The following is a 17,955-nucleotide window of genomic DNA, read 5'->3' on the forward strand; positions in this document are numbered from 1 at the left end:
GATGGTGTCATGCATAGGGATTGTTCCATGGGCCCGCCTCCACTCTCAGACTCTCCAGTGGATGCTCATCCCCTACCAACTCCAACGCATGAGCAATTCTCCACGTTCAGTCTCCCTGTCACCGGGGCTTTGCTGGTCCCTGAAGAGGTAGCTGTCCCTGGCCTTCTGCCGCGGATCTGAGTTTTGGGAACCGGATCACATCTCAATTACGACAGATGCGAGCCTTTTCAGCTGGGGGGCCTTGATGGAATCCAGACTGGCGCAGGGTTGCTGGTCAAGATCTGACCTGCACCACAATATAAATTGGCTGGAGCTGAAGGCAGCCCGCCTGGCCCTGCTTCACTTTTGGGACTCAATAGCCAACCATCACGTGCTCCTCTTGACGGACAATGTTGCCACAAAAGCCACATAAATCGTCAAGAGGGTACCCATTCGAAGAGCCGATGGCTGGAAGCCCCGAACCTTGGGCTCTGGGCAGAGAGGAACCTGGCATCAATAACATCAGAACACTTTCCTGTGCACCGCGGGAGATTCCAAGCAACGGGTTAATTCAGTCTGGTTGCCCTGGGACTGAGGAAACTTTTTCCTTGGCCATGCCTCCTGGTGTTGCTAATCCCCAGAATTTTTCCTCAGTCTGCCCATTCAGGACTGTTTTTTGTGAGCTCCAGCTAAAATTTTCCCTGAGCTTGGACTCTCCATTCTAAACTTCCTTTTTCCTTTCAATTTCATTCACCCTTTTTTCTACTACCATCAGATTGATTTTCTTCAATTTTTGTGTCTTCTACGACATCGTCGATCTCCTCGGAGGCCAGGAGGTAGGCATGGTAGTGGTGGGGTGCCCCGTCGCTGCGCCACGCTTAGGTGAGCTTCGGAGAGCTGCTGCTTGCTTTTAAAAGCGTGGCAAAAGTGGCAAAGCGTCTGGCTGTGCCAGCGACTCTTTTAAAACCTTTTTTCTTTTAATTTTTGGGTTTTTTAAATTTTTCGCCCCCTTTCTGGGCCGAGCCTGCCAAGGAGAGGCATGCGGCTGCCTTTTAACAGCGCAGTAGCCACCTTTGCCTCCTCATTCCCCCCCACGCTGGAGCAGTGGCCATTTTGGAGGGCCGAAAAATTCACACCTTTTTCCTCAGCAGCCATTCCGCTCAACCACGTTACAGCAGAAGGCCGCAGGGTGGGCAGCTGACCCTGTTCGGGTCTCTGGCTGGGTCTCTGCCACCCACATCATTCATGAGGCGGCACTGGTGTCTAGGCCACCTGGTTGTCTTGCACTGGCACAGGGAGGGCCCTATTAACCTTTTCACTGCCTGGCCCTCCCTACCTTTCTGCCAGGCCTTGCAGCCTCGGTTGCAGGACTCCTACTTGCCTCCTACATCTGTGGCTGGAAGAAAATCTTTTTTGGTCAAATTTTATTGTGTAACCTAATCACCAAAAGAATTTTTTGTGTTTTATCCTTACTCCCTTCTCATTATTGTTCTCTGTTTTTCAGCATAGCCAGCCAAAGCCTCCAGTCCTCCTGTCTCCCACCTGCTGTCAGCCTGTCATCTTTGTGATGTCATAGGCCATGGAGCTATCTAGTCCCTCTGGTACCTCTGTTAGTAGACCAGCCCCTCCCAGACCCCTAACAAGGAATCTCCTCAACCAGGGGAAGAGGGCTGAGAAAGGGCAGGGTGGCTAGCCAGGACAGTCATCCTTATAAGGCCTCCTCTGTGGCTGAGACCAAGGATGCTGAGAGGTGTCAACGGGCTCTTGATAAACAATTTGAGAAGGCCTGACGCCAGATAGCGAAAGATTCCCCCAGGCCAATCCTCCTGGGGAACCAGTCATTCTCCCTCTCCCAAGGGGAGACCCCCTCTCTATAATTGCTGAGGAGGTAGAGTCGTAAAACCTTTCTCCGGATGAAGCTGAGCTCCCCTGCCCCTCTTGGGTGTCCCCACCCCATGGGTCCTGCCCAGGGTGGGTCATCCGAGTGTAATCTCATCACCCACCTGGATTCTTTTTCCTCTGAGGAACCCATCAGGCAAGATCCCGAGTCAGATTAGGAGCCTGAGCTTTCTGCCCACATGCAGACCGTAGTTGCCTGTGCCATTGCCAAGGGCATAGCGGAGGGCATGCAGAAGCATGACCAGCTACCTGCTGCTCCCAGTACCTTTCAGCCCAAGCAAGCTTTCGATCTGTCACCCGATGACCGAATGGAGAAGCGAAGAGGCAGGAGAGACAAAGCGGGAGCCAAGCCGGGTCATTCCTTCCAAGAGGCAACTTCCCATCGAATGACTCGCTGCCCTAGACTCGAGGAGACCCCGTGCAATCCCTCTCGTCTGGCCAGAATGTTGGCCTGAAGAAAGGAGGGATACACACACTCGCGTTCTCCCCCCCTCACCCCCCTCTCTCTCAAATGGCAAATCCGAGCAGCCGCTGCTGGGAGCCCGTCCCATGCCTTCTCCCAACCGCCGCACCCCTTCTCTCAGCTACTTTCTGCCTTGTGATTGCTGTCTCCAGGCTGGCTCTCTTCTCCTATTATCGTGGAAGGCGTCTCACAAAAACCACTGGGCGGCAGTTGGAAACTGCTGCGCAGTGTTTTGTTGCCATGTGCGTGCACCCGTGCAGCTTAGAGGGAACATTGGCCAGAGGGTCCTGGTCCATCCAGAGCCCCAGTGGCTCCAACTGACCGCCTGGCACTTGTGCAGTGCCTACTAAGGGACGCCAATCTGTCCGCCAAAGTCATCTCCACCATTGAGCCCTCCAAGTGACCGTTGACCACATAGATTTATAATTCGACATGGTCGGCGTTTGCCTCCAGGTGCGGAAGATTCTACCTATCTCCAACCAATACCTCTGTTGCCCAAGTCCTTGAATTTCTCCAACACGGCCTGGATCGAGGCCTCTCCCATAAAACCTTGCAGAGAAAGGCGGCTGCCCTCTCCTCCGTCCTTGCAGGGGAGGGCCATTTATCCTTAGCCCAGTCCCCACTGGTCAAACAATTTCTAAAAGGGGCAGCGAACCTGTGTTCGCCCCCAGTGCACAGTTTTCCAATGTCGGATCTCTCCCTAGTACTTAGAGCGCTCACAGGACCTCCCTCCGAACCATTAAGGGCAGTACAACTCTAAAGGTAGCCTTCCTCATTGCCGTTACCTCAGCTAGATGGATATCCAAGTTGGGCGCCTTGTCATCCAAAGACGACTTGTGTCAATTCCACCAAGACAGTCATCTGTGACTTGACCCGACCTTTCTCCCAAATGTCAACTTCCTTTTCCATAAATCTCAGGAGGTCATTCTCCCTAACTTCTGTCCCTCTCCCTCCCATGAGAGGGAAATCCTCCCATGAGAAGGAAATGGCACAGGCTTGATGTCCGCTATGCCTTGCGCATTTATCTCAGGCGCACATCCCCTTTTTGGCATTCAGAGACTCTCTTCCTATCCTTCCAGCCCAGTACTCTGGGAGCTAGAGTCTCTTCAGCTACCATAGGCAGGTGGTTATGGCAGGCCATCATGGCGGCCTACGAAGCCTTAGATCAGGTTCCACCGCAGGGAATTACGGCCCACTCCACTAGGAGTGCGTCTACCACGGCCACGTGGGCCACCAGGGCTGCTCTAGAGGATATCTGTAGGGTGGCCACTTGAGCCTCCCTGACACCCTTTATCTGACACTATCGCTTAGATCATTTCACTTCAGCAGACGTGGCCTTTGGCCGATGGGTGCTCCAACAGGTGGCAACCTCCCCTTCCCTGGTGTCTACATCCTGTCCTGGGACTTAGCTTGGGTATGTCCCACCTGTAGCCCCTCCTGCCGAACCTACAGGAAAAAGAACGTTGGTTTTTGCGTTTGTGGAGAGAAGAGGAATGAAAAATGTAAATAACCCTTCGTTAACTATAATAATAATAAAGATATGTTAGAGAGAGGAAATATTAGATGTCCTACTAATTGACTTTATTTTTTTTCCTTAGAATATGTTATAAAGATATAAAGATATAGCATATTGATTGGAACTGGGGGAAGGGGGGAAAAATGCCTGTAGGTGGCTGTGTCTTTGAAATCTTAACTAAATGAAAATTGTGGTATGGTGATAGTAAAATATATACATTTTTAACATATACAATTTAAACTGAATGGAATATATGTGATTGTGGACAGAACGCACGAAATATACCTGTGACCAATGGATACGCTTTCTACAAGATGTAATGAAAGATGATGCTTTTCTTTTTGTGTTTTTTTGTGTTTGATGCTGGATTTTAGAGTGCGGGTGCCACTTATTAGTCAAAGAGGATACTTTATAAGTACATGTGGGAATAATCTTGGAAAGTAAGTTTTATTTGATATTATTTGATAATGCAAGAACAACAAAGAGGAGAAAAAAGAGAATAGTGAAAGGAAAGCAACATTTTTATTTTGGTTTCATATCTACTGGAGTTTTGGCTGGTTAGAAGTATTAGTGAGTCATTTGAAGATTCTTAAAGCAAGTGGATTACTAGTAACAAGAAACATCCTTGAAACTGAACATCTGCCTTTGTGGACTAAAGGCATTTGGGGAAATTTGGTGGGCCAATTTGGATTATTAAAATCATTTGACAGAACAGTCTACAAGAAGAAAGAAGATAAACAAGATTTAAAAATTTGGAAAACTTAGAGCGTGCTGGAAAAATTTAAGGATGGAAACTGGAAAAATTTAAAGATTATTAATTTAGAGAAATTTTTGTTAACATAATTAATAATTATTTTATGAACAGAGTGTTGTCTGGATTTCTCCTTTAAAATTGTCACATATACATAATTCATTTTGCATTATATTTCCATTTCCACTTTTTGCCGTGTTACTTTTCTTCTCATATTTTCCAACTTTTAATTTTTATTATATACATAAACAATATTGTTTTTTCTTCCCTTTAAAGATAAACCAAATTTATCATTCCCTTTCCATCTATTTTCTTCAAGTAACATATGCCTTCAAATTCAGTTTTTTATATAGTAAGCATTTAACATAATTACTTTGCACACTTAAAAGTATTAATATAGCTCACACACATCTTAATTAGGTAGATACTATTGCCAGGTTTAAAATATTTCATTCCATTCTACTAATTTCATTCTACTAATCTCCAATTCCTAGATTTTCTTTTCTCTTTTTCTTCTTTTTATATGTCTTATATCTTTTCTTCTGAATTTTTTTCTACCACTTTTCGATAGATTGTTTGAATGGCTCTCCCCCAAGTTTTCCTTTTCCACTTCCCATTGTTTCTGTCTTTATTTTTGGCTAATTTTTTTTTTATACCATTTTCCTTTTTTCCACTCTACTCTTTCTGTGCCTCTACAAATCTCAATAGCATTGTCCCATTGAGTTTTGTTTTTCATTTCTTTTTCTACCTTGTTAGTTTTTTGTTCATTTGCATTTCTTGTCTGTTCCTCTCCTATCTACTGTTTCAACAATTTTTCTGGCTCCTTTTCTGGTTCTTTATTACTTTTTAATGTTGCTCATGCGTTTTTTAACATTTCCAACAATTCCTTGAACATCCCACTCTCCATGATCAGATTTAACATACTTTTAGTATCTTTATGTTTTACCACAATTAATTCAGTCCCTCTTCTTATTTTCACTCTTTAATACCAGGTCCCAAAATAATCCAGTCCACTTCAAAGATCCTTTATTTTCTTCCTAAGCCATAAACAAAATGAAGTCCAATAGTAGAAAAGGACCACACCCTCCACAAGGGACCTCTTGAAGACAGTTTGCCGGCTGGGTTTTCGCATAGTTCCACAGAGCTCGCTATTTTCCTAGCCATTCTCGCCGTGACACTTCCGGGTTCAGCAGTGATTAGTTTAGTATATCAGCATAAAATGTTTCAACATGGGAAAACAAATTCTGTTTATAAAGAAATATTATTAATGTTTCAATGTATTAAGTAAGATATGACAAGGAATCATAGGTAAATGATGGAATTGATGCAGAATACAGCTATAAGACTAGAAAACCCTCAGGAAATGACAATAAAAAATGAACAAAAAATTCAGAAAATAGAGGAGAAAGAGCTGAGGAAAAAATAGAGGAGATAAATCCAAAATTGATACAAGCAGACAAAGAGATGGAAGAGATAGCAATAATTTCTAACATGGAACAAATATAATATATTTTAAGAATTCAAATAGAAAATAGAATAAAAAGAAAACTCCTAAAAATGATAGGGCAACTATGGTTGGGTGCTCTAGAGATTCAACAGCAAGAGATAGAAGTGGTGACAGATGAAATATTTAGATTAAATAAACATGATAAAAGGAGTTACAGAGAAGTTATCCGGCCTTTTGGCTGAAATCAAGTGTAGTATCTGTTCTTGTCAGTTTAATAAAAAGAGTTACAGAATACCAGAGGAAAAGCATGAAAAATTCACCAGGAAGTTAATAAGAGTTGAAATTCTAAAAAGGGTGAGGGATGATGCATAGATATAGAATAATTTTTTAACATGTTGGTTATTACATTGTTAGTTGGAAAAAATATTGAAATATTATAGAACATATTATAATTACTATGTATACACAAAGAATGTTAGAAGTTGAAAGATTATGATTGTGTATATTTAAAAGGTAATATCATTATCAGAATTGTATGTAAATTATATTGATCCTGTCAATACACTATTACCATGCATTTTTGGATGTTAAAGAAAAAAAATCATAAATAAATAAAAAGAGCCAAAAATATCTGGCTCTTCACCCAGATCTTTGATGAGAGAGAGTGAGCCCCCTCATATCACTGAGTTTGTCATCTTTTAATCTTTTAGCTGTGATTGATTTAATTGTAATTTTCTTTATTGTTGTGAGCCAGCTAGGGACACTCAGAATTGAGTGCTATATCAATTTTGTAAATTATTACTAATATTAAATCCTCCTCTAGGGCTGTGTCATGTAGTAATAAAGATTGATAGAGTGTTGGACAGACAATTTTTAGAGACATTTGGAGAAATTGTCAGTTCATTTATGCTCTACTTCTTTACAAAAGTCCCATAGCAACTGGGGACTCTAATGTGGCTTTAATCTCTACATTATAAAATAGAAACTATTTGTGCCAGAAAGTAAATCTCCCTTCAGTATGGAAGGCCCAAGATTTCTACACTAACATATTGAAGGCTGGACATCCCCCCCGCCCACTAGACCCAGAGAAAGAGAACAAGAAGGACATGATAGACAGCAAATCACTCAAGCATCAACAAGGGTGGATCAACTTCCTCAGAGGTACAAGAAGCTAAGGAACAAAGACAAACCCGCGCGATTACCAGGCGAATGGAACAGGAACTAAAAAAGCAACAAACACATGTCACCGTTCAAGAACCCTACAGGTGTTACTCTAGAAGCAGTGGGAAAAGCCAGGCCAAAGATTAAATTCCAAGATGTTCAGATGGCTCTTAAAAAGCTTCAGGGAACTAAAGATGGCAACTAAGTTCCTAACTTGGAACGTCAATGTCTTAAATTCCCCACAGAAAAGGAAGAAAATAAATCACTATCTTAAACAATTCAAGAATGATATAATTTGCTTGCAAGAAACTATTAGATCAATTGATAAAAAATACCTCATTAATACAAGATTTGGACAACACTTTATAGCTTCTGCCACAGAGAAGAAAAATGGTATAGTTATTTGTTTAAGGAAGGGTTTGAAAGCTGCATTAATTGAAGCAGATTCCCATGGAAGATATATTGCAATAGATTTCGTATTAGAAGGGAAAAAGACACTGCTATTGGGAATATATGCTCCCAATCAACAACAAGACAAATTTTATAAAATGCTTCACGCTAAGTTAGTACTTGGGACTATAGATCCTGCATATTACTGGATGATTGGAATGGCATTATGGATACCAAGAAAGATAAGAAGGCTCTCCACCAAAATACCCAAACGCGAGCAAAACTTCCTAAGTCCTTCTTCGATATGATAGAGGATTTTGAATTGAGATATATCTGGCGAGAAAGGAATGCAGAAGAATATGACTTTACCTTTTTTTCTGATAGACATCAATCCTTTTCCAGGATTGACTTCATATTAACAACCAATGATTTGCTTTCTAGGGTAAAGAAGACTAAGATATGCTCCAGAGCCTTATCAGTTCATAATCTGGTTTGGATGCAGTTGGGAGTTGGGATCTGAGCAAGAAGGTCTTGGAGACTGAATGAAAACTTATTTAGATATGAGAAAAACATTAATGAATGTAAAAAGTTGTTAAAAGAATATTTTGTTTTTAACATGAATAAGGGTACATTTATGGAAATGGTATGGGATGCAAGTAAAGCGTATATGAGAGGAGTTCTGATAAATATGAATAGATTACATAGACGCAAACGGGGAAAAGAGAATTGAACTTGAAAATGAAATTAGGGAGAGAGAGCAGGAGCTAATCTTAAACGCAGGAGACAGAAAGACCAAAGAAACAATCACATTATTAAAAGAGCAATTTAACATGCTGATGTCAGATCAGGTGGCTACCAATTTGCTATATGCAAAACACAACATTTTCTGTAATGCAAACAAATCTGGTAGATGGCTAGCATATTTGATTAGGAAAAAACAGAAGTCTCGTAATATATCAAAATTACATTTTAAAGGGAAGGAAGTGTACCAACAGGAGGAGATTCAAAGGGGCTTTTGTGAATTCTTTATAGGATTGTACACGAATAATAAAATCCAAAGCTTAGATATAGATAGATACCTGGATTTAAAAAAAAATACCCATAGTTAAAGACGAGCAGAGGGAAAGACTGAATCAACCAATAACTTTGGGGGAAATTCTCCAGGTAATTAAACAGCTAAAAGCAGGGAAAGCATCGGGTACAGATGGCTTTACGGCGGCTTACTACAAAAATGTGCAATTAGAAATGGAAGAACCACTTAAGGAATTATTTAATAAGATCCAAGTGGAAGGGAAGGTACCCCCATCTTGGAAGACAGCCTTTATATCCTTGATACCCAAAGAAGATCAAGATCCTACTCAACCAAAAAATTATAGACCCATATCATTACTCAATATAGATTATAAAATTTTCACTAAAATACTAGCGAATAGGTTAATGTTGGCTATTCAGCAATTGATTCATAATGATCAAACAGGTTTTATTCAAGGGAGACAAATGAGAACTAACGTAAGACTAATTCTCAATACATTAGAATACCTGGGAAAGAACAACCAAATTCCTGCTGCGCTTATATTTTTAGATGCTGAAAAAGCCTTTGATCGAGTGAATTGGCAATTCCTGCTGAAAACATTGCAAAAATGCAAATAGGGGACCACTTTTTACAATCAACTAAAGCAATATATCAGGAACAAACAGCTCAAATCATAATTAATGGGAGTCTAACAGATTCATTTAAAATTGAGAAAGGTACAAGGCAGGGTTGTCCCTTATCCCCATTATTGTTTATTATAACTTTGGAACTATTGTTGAATAAAATACGGGGTTCGGGGACTTACAGGGAATCGGGATTAGGCAGCAAGAATATAGAGTACGTGCTTTTGCGGATGATTTGGTTATAACATTAACCCAACCACAGGAATCCAGTAAGGTTTTAATGAATATGATTAATCAATATGGTCAAGTGTCAGGATTTAAAATAACCTTAGGGAAAACAAACATACTAGCTATAAATATGAATACTAAACAAAGGGAAGAACTAGAAGGAATGACAGGATGTGAAATAGTTAAAAAGGTCAAATATTTAGGAGTTTATATCTCAACCTCAAACGGGAAGTTATATAAGTATAATTATGAACCACTATGGCATAGTATACAGACAGAGATGAAAAAAATGGGAGAAATTACAGTTATCTTTGCTGGGAAGAATAGCAGCAGTGAAAATGAATATTCTACCTAAATTTTTATTTCTTTTTCAAACGTTACCAATACTTAAAAAAGATGCAAGCCTGCTAGAATGGCAGAAGGGCATTAATAAAGTTGTATGGGCAGGGAAGAAGCCGAGAGTAAAACTAAAAATAATGCAAGATGTGCGTGAAAGAGGCTTGAAATTACCCAATTTAAAACTATATTATAATGCAGTAGTTTTATCTGTAATTAGTGACTGGATTGATTTAACAGATGACAGAATACTTAATATCGAAGGGCATGATTTGGTATATGGTTGGCATGCTTGTCTGCTATATAACAAAAAGGTGGGCATCGAAGGGCATGATTTGGTATATGGTTGACATGCTTATCTGCTATACAACAAAAAGGTGGACAAGAATTTCAAAAGTCATATTTTAAGGAATGCTCTACTGCGGGTTTGGAAAAAATATCAATACAAACTAAATGATAAGATACCCATGTAGGCTATTCCCAGACACGCAATACAAAATATGAACATAGTACAAAAACAGTAACTACTTACAGGCAGCTTCTTACCTCAGAAAGAGGTTTACTACAACTGAAACCCTTGGATGTAATAAAAGAGGAAAAGGTAATTCAAACATGGTTTCAGTACGGGCACTTACAGGCTAGATGGAAAATAGATAAAAAAATTGGCTTTATGCAAGTCAAGGATAATTTACTTAAACAAATTAGAGATCAAAGTCCAATGCATATAAAGAGATTATATAATGTATTAATAGAAATTGACTCGGAAACAGAACTAGTTAAAGACTGTATGATAAAATGGGCTCAAAATGTTGAAGAACCAATAATGTTGCATACATGGGAAAAGATTTGGGTGAGGAATGTAAAATTTACACAAGCCCAAAACTTGAGAGAAAATTTTTATAAGATATTTTATAGATGGCATTTAGAGCCTAAAAAAATGGCTTCTATGTATTTGAACTTACAACCTATGCTGGAGATGTGATTTTGTGGATGCTACATATTTTCATATATGGTGAACTTGCAAAAAGGTTAAAGCATTTTGGATAAAAATATGGTGGATTATGCAAAATGTTCTTTAAAAAAGGATAAAGTTTACCCCTCAGTTATTTTTGTTAGGCATAATTATTGATTGTACAGTTGTAGAGACTAATCTGATATTGCATTTAATAACTGCAGCTAGATTGTTGGTGGCGCAATACTGGAAGAAGGAAGATTTGCCTACTATTCAAGAATGGACACTGAAAGTAACAAACCTAGCCGAGATGGCCAAAATATCTGCATATCTTAAGGACCATTCAAGCGAGAGATACAAGCTGGAGTGGAAAAGATGGATTGACTATACTCAAAACAAATATGGGACTAAGAAATTCCAGATAGCCTATGATTAGAGATCAGGAATTATAAATTATCTAGAGTTAGTCCAGCAGGGAGGAGCTAGAGTTCAATGGAAATACGTCATTAACTATCTTTTTTTTAAACTGTACCTTAGATTCTCTTTATTAAAGATTTATACCCTGTATTGGTTCTGGGAAGTCGGGGGGGAGGGGGAAGGTTGTGGGGGTTGGGGGAAGGGGTGGGTGGCAACTAAACATTTGTAAAAGTTTGTTTTTCTTCAAAAATGTTCAATAAAAAAAAATTGCTCTCTTTTTGTAGATGTATCCTGGGTGAACTTTTTACTAAAAAGCCAATTTTTCAAGCAAATCAAGAACTTGCTCAACTGGAATTGATAAGGTCAGTATATGATAGGTCTCTAAAAAACTACTTTTCAGCAAATAATCTGCAATTATTTATCTCCATACAATTAAAATATATATTTTGCCGTATTTTAAAAAAATAAAAAGAACTTTATGCAAACAAGTAATTGTTTAAAAAGTGAGGAACTAGAGTTGCAATACACTGTAATTATAGGTTTCAACTCAGAAAATTTAATGTGCTTTTTAAGTAGTTCTTACAATTTTTGTCTCCTTTCTGTTGCAGTACTTTTTAATGAAAATAAAATATTGTACCCAACAAGCTATGTAGTTTTATTGGGCAAACAAAATTTCTCTTCTGATGGGATATTCTTACAATTTAAAATTTATTTGGTCTTTTAAAGTATCTTTAATCGTGTAGATTTGAGTGGCATTGTTTTAATTAAATCCATGTTTGATGCAGTAACCTTTGTGGTACTTGTTAATTTTATGACATATATTGTTTTTACACAGCCGCATATGTGGGAGTCCTTGTCCTGCAGTATGGCCTGATGTTATAAAATTGGCATATTTCAATACCATGAAACCAAAGAAGCAATATCGTCGAAGACTGAGGGAAGAGTTTACTTTGTAAGAATTTAACTATTTAAATATAATGTTTTCTCCCCCATTCATGAATTTATTTTGTTGTTTATTATCTTCATATCATGTATCTATGTAATATCACCTTTGAAAAGAAGCAGAATTTACAGACAACAAAAGATACTCCAGCCTAGGTAGACCCAGATCAGGAAATAACAGAAAGAGTGGAACTAACTTTTATTGAGATAGGCTATAGTAATATAAATCTTGCATATCTGCTTATGGTTTACATTACCTTATGGTTTACATTACCTCATCCAATCTAAGTTTTTTCCCAAGCCTTCCCAGAGTTTAAGGAATGCTTTTGCTTTTATTTTATGCCAGCTGTGACTTCAAACTATTTTCATAAGTCTTTATACATTTTTGTATGATTCAAAAACAGTTTTGAAAAGTGGTCTTTATTTAGTTAAGTTGATATTTTCTACCTAGAGAGAAATAACTATTGCATGTGAGACAAATACTATTTTATTTATTAGAGTAACTTGTGAGATGGGCGACCATATCAATTTTATAAATAAATTAGGATATTTTAATAAATTTAACAGAAAAATAATCCTTGATATCAGCTGTTTAGTTATCTGTATTTATTTATCTACATAATCCCATCATTTGTTACACACTTTTGTTAATGATGGATGAGCATCTTAAAGCCACTGCAAAAAAAATTCATGTCCTATCCCTCCAACTTGGTCTTGATAGACCTTTCTACCTCTTTGAATAAAAAAAAGATGCTAATAAAAATATTTCTTCAATATTGAGAAAATATAGCATTTTCAATTGCTTCTTGTATGGCTCATAACATTGGATGCAAAATATTGGAGTAAAATTTCCTTCTTGTACTTCTAACTCTTTAATTGATGTTTTGGATGTTAGTCACATGCCCCAAGAAACCTATATGATCATGTAAATATCATTTACATCTTCCACAATAGATAACCATGATTTTTTTGATCCAAACTTGGATCTTGAATTTTTTTTCTTCATAAGTGAAATTTTTCGTGATACTACTTTGATTGACAATGTGTTTTTGGGTCATAATTATGATCAGCTGTTACAATGTTGTAAAATTTTTGAAATTCTCAACTTTATTCTTATAGAATGGTAAATGTTGCTGGCAAATTTCATCTTTGCCATCAAGCATGAAAAGAACCCATCTTGCACAATCTTCTGATATTGAAGAAATCAATAACATGACCAATGTGTTCCTGTAAAATATCATGTTTGATAGCAATTCCTCTTTGAGGGTCTGTTGACTATTTGTCAGTTTATCTACATTTCTTATATGAAATTATTTATTTATTTAGTTCAAGTTGTGCTGTTGTTCAAGCAAATCACTTTTACCCAGTTTACCATTTTTACATTTTTTGGTCCAGTTATTATGCAGTTTTTATGTCACTTACTGTCACTGTCATAAGCGTTTGGAATTGAATTTCAGTTGGAAAACCCCTTTAGCAGTCAAACATTCAATTAAAGCATGTTGCTTAAAATGCTATGACAAATGCTCATTTGAGCCTTCTGTTTCACAAACAATAACAATATCACTATTTTTCATAGCAATTTCCACCAACTGAAAGGAAAGACCAGATGCCAAGGAATTTGTCAGAATTTCTAGTTTTGAGGCATTACTTTTCATTCGGACTCATTGTTATATTTAACATTTAACATTTAACATATGCACATTATATTTAGCATTACATTTTTTTTGAAAAAGTTTTTTATTTTTCTCATTCAGATACATTCACAATTATACATTCTTATAAGTGCTATTAATATTTATCTATTAACCATTAATGTTTATCACTAACTTCTTACAAATATATAAAATACAGTTTGGGTCACTTTCTTGCCACCCCATATCTCCATCTTATTCTGCAGCAACCTTGCTCGTTCCGATTTCTCAACCTCCCTTCTCCCCCTTCTTCTTTGCTTCTCCCTCCTCTTTACTTCTTCCCCTCTTTTCCCCCCAGTCCTGTCTTCTCCTCCTCAACCTCTCTCCTACTCTTACTTCTCTCTTTCTTCCTCTGCTTTGCCCTTCCTTCCTTTTCTTCCTCATCCTCCCTCCCTTCCGTTCTTGCCCTTGCTTATTGCTTTCTTTGATGGGTTCTTGGGGTGTCAGTGATCCCAACATAAAAATAATTTTCTCTGTAACATTTTGCTTCCCATTATTAAATCCATTTGTACCATTTTTTAAAATTTGTATGCTTGTATTTTAATACTTTCCTAACACCACCACCCCCGATTTAATAATGTGTCATCTGGGTTCTCTATTTTATGCTTTGTTCCTTTCTATTTGTATCTCTTTTCTAACTAATTGTAAAATCGCTCCAAAAGTACTTTTCGAAGTACTTTTTTCCAGCTTTATTGGTATTGTTCAAAACAAAAATAATATTCCTGGTAATATATTCATCTTAATTACCACTATTCTTCCTATTAATGGTAATTGTAAATTTTTCCATTTCTCTACATTTCAATTTGATTTTTTAATTTATAGTAATTATCTTCCTAATAGTTACACACCTCAAAGTCAGCCCAAATATTTTACTTTCTTTACTATTTGAATATTTAATTTCTCCATTATTTCCTTTTTCTGTTATATTCTTCCCTAAGATTTTTGTTTTATCTTTATTAATTTTGAATCCTGCTACTCCTCCATACTCTTCTATTTGCTCAAGTAGCTTTGGTCCTGTTTCTATTGGATCTTCCATAATAAATACTAACTCATCTGCAAATGCTTGTAATTAATATTCTTCTTTCTTAACTTTCATTCCTTTTATTTCTTTGTCTTGTCTTACCTTTTCATTCAAAACCTCTAACGTAGGTATAAATCATAGTGGAGATAGGGGGCACCCTTGCCTGGTCCCTTTTCTAATAGGCACTTTTTTCTCATATCCTCATTTATCATCACTTTAGCCTATTCTTTATAAATAGTTTTAACCATATTTATAAATTTCTCCCCAAAATTCATCATTTGCAATTGCATTATCATAAATTGCCAATTTATATTATCCAAAGCTTTCTGTGCATCCAAAAATAACAATGCCATTTGCTTCTCCGAATGTGCTTCATAATATTCTAGTGCATTTAGTATAATCCGCATATTATCTCTGATTCTGTCTCTTAGGTAGAAAACCATTTTGATCTGAATATATAAATTCATTTAACAGTCTTTTGAGTCTTTCTGCCATTATTGATGCAAAGATTTTATAATCCACATTTAATAAAGAAATTGGTTTATAGTTCTTTATTTGCTGCAAATCTGATTCTTCTTTTGGAATAAGAGTTATATAGGCCTCCAACCAAGAGTCTGGTATTTTTGCTTTCAATAACAATTCATTAAATACTTCCAGCATTACATTGCTTAACACCTCTTACATTGTTTTGTAAAATTCCTCTGGCAACCCATCTGGGCCTGGTGTTTTCCCCTTGTTTTGTCTTTTTATTGCATCCATTACTTCCATCATTGTTATTCTTCCTTCCAGTGCCTTTTAAATTTTTTCTGGAATCTTGGGTGTTTCCGCTTTTTCTAAGTATTGTTTTATCTTTTCCTCTGCCACTGTCTCCTGTTGGTATAATTCTTTATAGTAGTTTTCTACTATTTTTTTCTTTTCTTCCTTTTTGTAACAAATATTCTCTTATTAGTCTGTTAATTGGTTTTCTCTCTCTCTCTTTTTTCATCTTGTACGCCAACTATCATCCTGGTTTGTTTGCATTTTCAAAAAAGTTTTGTCTTGTTCATTTTATTTTATTTGCCACTTCTTCATTTTCCATTAAGTTCAATTTATGTTTTTGCAGGTCCATCAAATTTTTAGTTTTGGTATTTTGTAGGGGTTTTTTTTGTAGTTCTATCTCCAATATTGTTCCTCTATCTTTTTTCGTGTTTGTCTATTCTGTTAGTTCCTTTTTCCTGAATAAGTCATTGCTAGTCATGTAATATATGCTTTGCTGGTATCCCATACATACTGCAGTGATGTGTCTTCCTTCCTGTTTTCTTTTTTAAAAAATTCAGTTCTTTTTCCATATATTGCTGGAATTCCTTTTCATTTAGTAAATTTTGATTTAACGTCCATCTCATTCTCATTCTCTGACCTTTCCACATCATTATTATTGGGTTATGGTCTGCCCATGTACTCGTTTCTATATCAGTCTTATGTGTTTTGGCAATTAGATCTATTGTCATCAATTCCTATCTATTCTTGATCACGACATATGCCTATTTGAATAAAATGTATATTGTTTTTTTCTGTCAAGTGTGTTCACCACACATCTTGTAAGATTAATTCATCCATCATTATAAAGAATGTTTTAGAAAGCGTTCTCCTTAGTTTATTGTTTAACTTTGTTGTTTTATAGTCCAATTAATTATTTACAATTAAAGTCCCCTAGTATGCATATTTCTTCATATTCATACTCATATTATCTTTTTGTGTAATTTTCCATAAAATTCTTCTTGATTCTCATTTGGTGCATATATTGCCACCATCAATATTTTTTTACAGTTTATCGTTATTTCCACTATCAATATTCTTCCTTCTTCATCTTCAAATATTTGCTTTGATTCTATTGACTTTTTAATATATAGTGCAACATCTTTTTTACTCTGATCAGCAAGTGTCGTGTACAGTTTCCCCAATTTTGGATGTCCAGATATTTTCTGTGTGGTTTTTTTAATATGCACTCCTTGCAGGCATATTATATCTAATTTCAGTTTCTCTAATTTATTAAATGTCCTTTTCCTTTTTATGCTCAAATCTAGATCATTTATATTTATTGAAATTATTTTTATTCTTCCATATCTTAGTTATTTGTAGGTTTAGTTGATCTAGTCACTCTTATCTCTTTTTGTTCTTTCATCTCTTTTGATCATGCTCCTTTTCTTAGTGCCCTCTCTTCTTGTTCTTTACTTAGCTCTCTCAATTCTTTTTTCTTCTTCTTGCAATTTTGTTCCTCTTTCTTCTCTCAGTCTCTCTTTCTCTTGTAGTCCAAAATATTGTTCATAAAATAGCTCTGCTTTCTCTAACGTGTCCAGTTTATGTCTTTGTTCCTGCCAAGTCACTAGTATCCCTTCTGGTATTAACCATCTAAAATTCATTCCTTTTTAAAAATTAGGCATTTGATCAGGAATTGATATTCTCTTCTTAGATCTCTCACCCGTCTTGGTAGTTGTTTAAGAACTACTATTTCTCTGGATTTATATTGTATCGTGGTATTTCTTGCAGCCTGCAAGATCGCTGTTCTCAATGTTTTCTTAGTGAACCTTACATGTACCTCTCTGGGCAGCTTATAGCATATCTTGTGTGGATACTATATGTTTCACCAATCCCACTTAACACCTTTTCCTTGCTTTCTTTCAATTTGTCTGCTAAAATCTCTGCAATTTTTTCCACTAGATTCTCCCCTTTTCTTCTTCGATATTTTGAAATCTTAAATAATTGTCAGCTTTGTCTACCTCCCAAGATATGTTTATCTTTTCTTGATTTTTATCTTTTATTGTCAGTCTATAGTCCATCTCCTCCATCTTCTTCTCTGTTGTTTCCATTTTTTCCTCCACTTTGTGCAATCTTTCCTTGTTTTTCCCAATTATCTCTCTAACCTCTTTCAGATCTTCATCCACTTTATTTATTCTTTCCTTGAGGTCTTCATACATAGCCTGTAACATACCCTTTAATTCCATACTGTTTTTATCTTGTTGCGTTGTCGTGTTGGATGATTATTGTGTTGTAAGGCTGGAAGCTGTTGCTGTTGAGGAATATGCTATTTTTTTTCATCTGGATAGTTTATTTTTATAATCCAAATGTA

General features: G+C 36.8%; 1 protein-coding gene across 2 annotated transcripts in view; it reads left to right on the forward strand.

Annotated features, from left to right (window-relative positions):
• Nucleotides 1-17,955, forward strand: part of CDK13 (cyclin dependent kinase 13) — a 103,833-nt gene that overhangs the window by 75,885 nt on the left and 9,993 nt on the right. For both annotated transcript variants that reach the window (XM_032234619.1, XM_032234621.1), the window contains exons 9-10: nucleotides 11,480-11,557; nucleotides 12,031-12,147. In XM_032234619.1, coding sequence (XP_032090510.1) covers nucleotides 11,480-11,557; nucleotides 12,031-12,147 — 195 coding nt within the window. The remainder of the gene's footprint in view (nucleotides 1-11,479; nucleotides 11,558-12,030; nucleotides 12,148-17,955) is intronic.

Source organism: Thamnophis elegans, chromosome Z, assembly GCF_009769535.1.
Source record: "Thamnophis elegans isolate rThaEle1 chromosome Z, rThaEle1.pri, whole genome shotgun sequence".
NCBI lineage: Eukaryota > Metazoa > Chordata > Lepidosauria > Squamata > Colubridae > Thamnophis > Thamnophis elegans.